This window comes from Asparagus officinalis, chromosome 4, assembly GCF_001876935.1.
Source record: "Asparagus officinalis chromosome 4, Aspof.V1, whole genome shotgun sequence".
Lineage (NCBI taxonomy): Eukaryota > Viridiplantae > Streptophyta > Magnoliopsida > Asparagales > Asparagaceae > Asparagus > Asparagus officinalis.
Window position 1 is genome coordinate 20,150,111 of NC_033797.1, and position 5,480 is coordinate 20,155,590.

The 5,480-nt window shown below is 45.4% G+C and overlaps 1 protein-coding gene across 1 annotated transcript; it reads right to left on the bottom strand.

Annotated features, from left to right (window-relative positions):
- Positions 3,612 to 5,062, bottom strand: LOC109838307 (thaumatin-like protein). The gene is made up of 2 exons (XM_020406757.1): positions 4,542 to 5,062; positions 3,612 to 4,121 (listed from the first exon to the last, which is right to left on the bottom strand). The coding sequence occupies exons 1-2, from the start codon at positions 5,060 to 5,062 to the stop codon at positions 3,965 to 3,967; spliced, it is 678 nt and encodes a 225-aa protein (XP_020262346.1). The 3' UTR covers positions 3,612 to 3,964.

Here is a 5,480-nt window from a genome sequence, read left to right on the forward strand (position 1 = left end):
AATAAAAATTTAGAACAACCTATTCTCTCAAAGAGTATTGAAATTTGGCCCCCAACTGAGGTTTTGATAGGAAACAATCGCTTATAGGCGGATAATTGGAGTGCACAATTCAAGTCGCATTACACATTTGCATGAGTGATGCTAACAATTGTCGTAAAAATTTAGAAAAAACTTTTTTTACCACAACGGGCTTTTGAGGGTGGCTGAGATCGAGGAGGAGATAAGTATAAGTCAACGATTCCTTCTCGAACAACTTTCGAAAAAGCAATCTTGACATTGTGTTGTAAGACGAAGCTGTTGCCGATGCAGCCCCAAATATGATTGTTGATATACGAGGAGAAATTGAAGACAAGTACTAAAGAGAATCGCGAAGAAGATGCTGATTGGATGAAGCGGCCAAGCGGGATTGGAGATTCGAAGGCGGCTGGCGGTGGGAGCGGAGGCGTCAGGAGTCTGATGTTTGAGAGAGGAGGCGGCGGGAGAGAGTGGGAGAAAGAGAGAACGAAAATAGGATCAGGGTTTTGGAGGGAAGAGTTGTGGGTGGGTGGGCCCTTAGCCAGGATGAGGCCCAAGGCAAAGGCCTTGACTGCCTTAAGGCTAGGGCCGGCCCTGGCGAGGAGATAAGTATAAGTCGACGATTCCTTCTCGAACAACTTCTAGAAAAGCAATCTCGACATTGTGCTGTAAGGCGAAGCCGTTGTCGATGCAGCCCCAAATATGATTGTTGATATCCGAGGAGAAATTGAAGAGAAGTAGTGAAGAGAATCGCGAAGAAGATGCTGATGGGATGAAGCGACCAAGCGGGATTGGAGATTCGGAGGCGGCTGGCGGTGGGAGCGGGAGGCGGCTAAAGTGGGAGTGGACTAAACAGAGGTGGCTGGCGGTAGGAGCGGAGGTGGCTAGCGGCGGGAGTCGGAAGATCTTGGGGGTGGTTAACGGTGGGGAACGGAGGTGGCTAGCGACGCCGTCGCGCGGGAGTAGGATTCGTAGGAAGAGCTTGGGGGAGACTGGAGCGTCTGGGAGTCCTAATGTTTGAGAGAGGGAGGGCGGCGGGAGGAGAGTGAGAGAGAGAGATGAATAGGATTAGGGTTTTGGAGGGAAGAGTTGTGGGTGGGTGGGCCCTTAGCTAGGATGAGGCCCAAGGCAAAGGCCTTGACTGCCTTAAGGCTAGGGCTGGCCTTGGGTGAGGAGCGGAGACGTAGGTCGAGGATGACCGAACTCTGGTAACATATTTTTGTGTTTGTGTTTGATATTGGCGTATTTATTCTCTTGTGTATTTTCATATCGTCTTTTGTCTCATGTTTATATCGTCTTTAGTTTAATTTTATATCCTTGCATTCATATCTGATTATATATTGCTAGGATATTAGTTAATAGTTTTAATTTGGCATCGTAATCGGATTAGATTAGCAATTATCCTATTCACCGTACTTTTAGTGAAGATAGAGAATAAAAGTGAGGCATTACAAGTCATAGGAAAGGAACAACCAGAGTTAAAAATTCAGAGATTATTCATACCAGAGACCTAAGGGTTAGCTGAAGAACTAGCAAAATGCATACCAGAGAGTTGTGCAACGGATGTAGAGGGGATAAGCTGAAAAGCATCAAGTTGACGGCGAAGACCTTCAATAGGTTAAATAGTAGAGTCTGAAGTGGTAGAAGGTATAATATTGACCAACAATCCTGATGCACGAGAGGGTTAAGACTGAGGGGGTCGCCGACCACGACCAGTACCTGAGGAACGTAACTCAGGATAAAGCTTGAAGCATGTCTCAATGCGGTGTCCTTTCTTGTTGCAATATTTGCAAGAGAGCTTAGATCGAGCTTGTGGAGATGGAGCATGTTGAGAAGTATGATTCATAACAGGAGCAGTGATAGGTACAGATAGAGCATTCTCGAGTAAAGAGGTAGGAGTGTCTGTTGACAAATTGAGTCGTGTTGTTTGCTACCGGGTCTCATAAGTAGTGAGAGCTCCCATAACTGAGACCAAAGTCGAAAATTAAGGCTGATGAAGTAGTTGATCAGTCATAGTTTAATATTCAGGAATGGTCTGAAACAGTTGATGCACCTCATGTTGCTCGTACCAGGCTAGCCAGTCTTCATATGTGAAATCACGTCCACGAAGCATGGAGCGTAATTCTATCTAAAAAGTTTGCATTTGTCCAAAATAAGACAGCAGAGAAGAACTATATTTGCGTTGTAGAGTAACGCGTTGCAGAAGATATGCTTCCCGTACATCAGAACACTCAATAAAACGCTCAGTAAGGCGAGTCCACATGGCCCGAGTAGAGGGAAGCGAACCAATTTCGACAGTGAGACTGGAGCTAACACAACGAGTGAGAAAATCCATGACACAAAATTTCTTTAATTGCCAGTCCGAACTCTCCTTGACATAGAGAGCACGAGCGGTCTGAAGATCGACATCATCACTATCAGATGTAACAGTACTGGATGAAGTAACAGTGTTGATGGACAATGGAACTGGTCCCGTACTGATGAGATGATCAAGCAGACCAGCGCCACGTAAGGCATTTGTGACAATGGTGGACCACCTTGCCCAGTCACTTTGATCATTGAGGGCTAGAGGTGGTTTAGGAATCTTCTCTAAAGGGGCCATAATAGCAAACCGAAGTTCAAGATAATAACCTTTGAACGAAAAACCCGAAGGTTAGAATGGTACCCGAATGTTTAAAATAGAACGTGAAGGTTAGAATGAAACCCGAAGGTTTAAAATAAAATCTGAAGGTTTGAATGGAACACCAAGGTTTTAAATATTAGTTTTATATATATATATATATATATATGAGATTGGCGACTTAGAAGGGAAATTTTTATTTATTTAAAAAAGTATTGTTTGGAAAACCCTAAACCAAGCTCTGATATCATGTTAAAGTAAGAGAGAGAGAGAGAGAGAGAGTCTTGGGTAAATTTCCGTTGAATTGAATATTGCGTGTGTACATATATATATACAAGTAGAGGAGGGTAAGGTTTGTCCTCATAACTAATGTGGGACTAAACCCACTACTAACATATTATTATCAACAAATGCATAAAATTATTGATATGTAAGAGAAGTTCTGAAGAGATATATTCTAAAAGGTTTCAATATTAGGAGAAAGTTGCTCCTTTTTCATACTCCAGGGATACCTGTCCTTCTCTATATTTTGAGATAAGTTCAGAGATAGTTTGGATATTTTATTGCCCCTGTTTCCACTCAGATTGCTCGCAATGTGCTGCGCGTTCTGAGTGGAAAATTAATTTTGACATATTTTTAATGGAACATCAGGTTTATCTTGAATTACCCTATTAAGAGGTCGATCCCTCACAAAAACATCATATGAAATTAGTACGCTACTTAATTTCAAAACAGCTCTCCTTGGCCTAATTCTTGTCAGAATGAATAAGATCTAAATTTTGATGTCAGTCAACAATCAAGTGCTGATAGTTCATGGAGTTGATGTGGGAATTTGAAGTATAGAGCGTTAGAGGGTTGAAAGAATTGAGCTCTAAGTTACAATATCTGATCTACTTCGGAAGAAATCAAGATTAACGATCATATACATTGATAAAGGAGATTATCAAAATTATTTAATTTAGTAAAAATTCAGACGTAAAGGCAATAGTAAATAAAAAACAATCCATACACGTCTTCGGAAGAATTCTGAATAGTGCTTTTATACATTACACTGCAGAACTAAGCTAATAATAAAAAAAACAAAACTAATTCAATTTAACTACATAATTACTATTCCCTCCTCATCAAGGCCCCAACCAAAACCTTTTCCAATGTTCACGCTTCCAAAACTCTATCAGAGTCATTCAATTCCAAGCAACAGGAAGCTCTGCAACTTTCAACCCCCCACCTTACATCCTCCACCGCCTCAGCTCGCCGCCGGAGGCCGGCCGCAACATACAGCTCATTATAGCATCATCCACCAATTGAACCGGCGATGCAGTCATAGCATCAACCGCGCCATGAAACCACCAGAGTCGTCGCGACAATAAGCAAAACTGAGCCCATACTCGATGATCTGCCGCCTTCAACGCCGCTCTGAAACACCATCGCCTCATTTATTAACGGCAACCCCGCCGCCTGAGGGTCGTTCTTTCCCTCTTTCTGTCTGCAAAACGAAAGAAATATCATTGGTCAATCCCCCTGTTCCCTATTCGAAACTAGAACACCGAAAGAAAAACGTATCTTTCCTTCTCTTTTTCCCTTTTTTTTTAACATATACTAGTCCCTTATCTCTCTTTAATAATAGGCTAATGAAATCCACGAGTGGGGTCTGGGGAAGGCTTATCCTAAAAATTTGCTACTACCGCCCTCTGTAATTTGGCGTTGCCAGTAACCCCCCCACTTACATAGGCACTCAAATAGAGCTTTCAAGAATTTTACGGACTTAAGTGGAAACAATTTATTAGAATCGAGCGACCAATTTCAGGGACTAATTTCAAAATATTACGTAAGCTACCACTACCAGTATTAAATTTAAGGGGGAAAAAAGCCAGAGAAACTAAAGCAGCGACAACCAATAAATCACCTGGGAACAGCGGGGCAAAAAGTGATGACGTAGTCCGCGTTCTCGCACGTGAACGTAGACGTACCGTCATCATACGCGTAGCTATACGCCCTCGGGCACGCGTTCTTAAACAACCGCGAGTACCGCGTAGGCTTACACGTATTCGGGTTCCCATACGCCCCGCTGCAGCAGTACTCCTCGGTCCCAAACGCCTCGCACGCGCTCTTACACGCGACCCCCGCATCCGAACCCGACTGCGTCACTTTCAGATCCGACGGGCACCAACCGTGAGATCGCACGGACGCAAATCGGTCGAGCTGCAGGTTACCCCGACCCCCTGCCGAAGGACCAAAGCATCGGAGGTTGTAAGCCGTCGAGAAGGCTGGACGTCCTAAGTAGAAGTATTGCGCGTCGCTGCCGTTAGGTGACTCCGCGATGGTTGCAGGAGGGGCGGCTGCCGCTGCCGGAGCACTCGACGGAGGATGACCCAGTCGCCGGTGGAGCAGCCTGGAATTTGCCGGATCGAGTCGGTGGATGAGCATTGGTGCGGCACCCCAGAGGCGACCGGACAGCCGCGGGGACCGAGACGACGGCGGAGACTCGCCGGTCTCGGAGGGGGAAGCCGGTGTGTTCGAGGGCGGCGGTGCCGGCGCCGGAGAGGATTCCGCGTCCAGACACTGGTGTAGTCGCATAGTTGTTGGTGAGGTGAAGGTTGAGGACGAAGCGAGGGAAGACGAGGAAGAAGAGAGAAGGCAGGGAGAGGATTTGAGATGCGACATTTCCAGGAACCGAGGATCGAAACTGGGGATTGAAAAAAATCGGGGTCCGGGTGGGGATTTTATAAAGGGCGAAGTGGGGCCCGCGCTAATGCGGCAAGGGTGAGAGATTTTTTTTTTTTGATGGCTGACAGGCGGAAGAGTAGGGTGGGTACGGGGTTCTGCGACAGTGAGCAGGTTGGGG

What these genes read in the sequence shown, in the direction of transcription:
- LOC109838307 (XM_020406757.1), bottom strand. Translation starts at nt 5,062, where the DNA reads ATGCTCATCCACCGACTCGATCCGGCAAATTCCAGGCTGCTCCACCGG. An exon ending in TTTTGCCCCGCTGTTCCCAG is followed by an intron (nt 4,122 to 4,541) that starts GTGATTTATTGG and finishes TTCGTTTTGCAG; the next exon opens with ACAGAAAGAGGGAAAGAACG.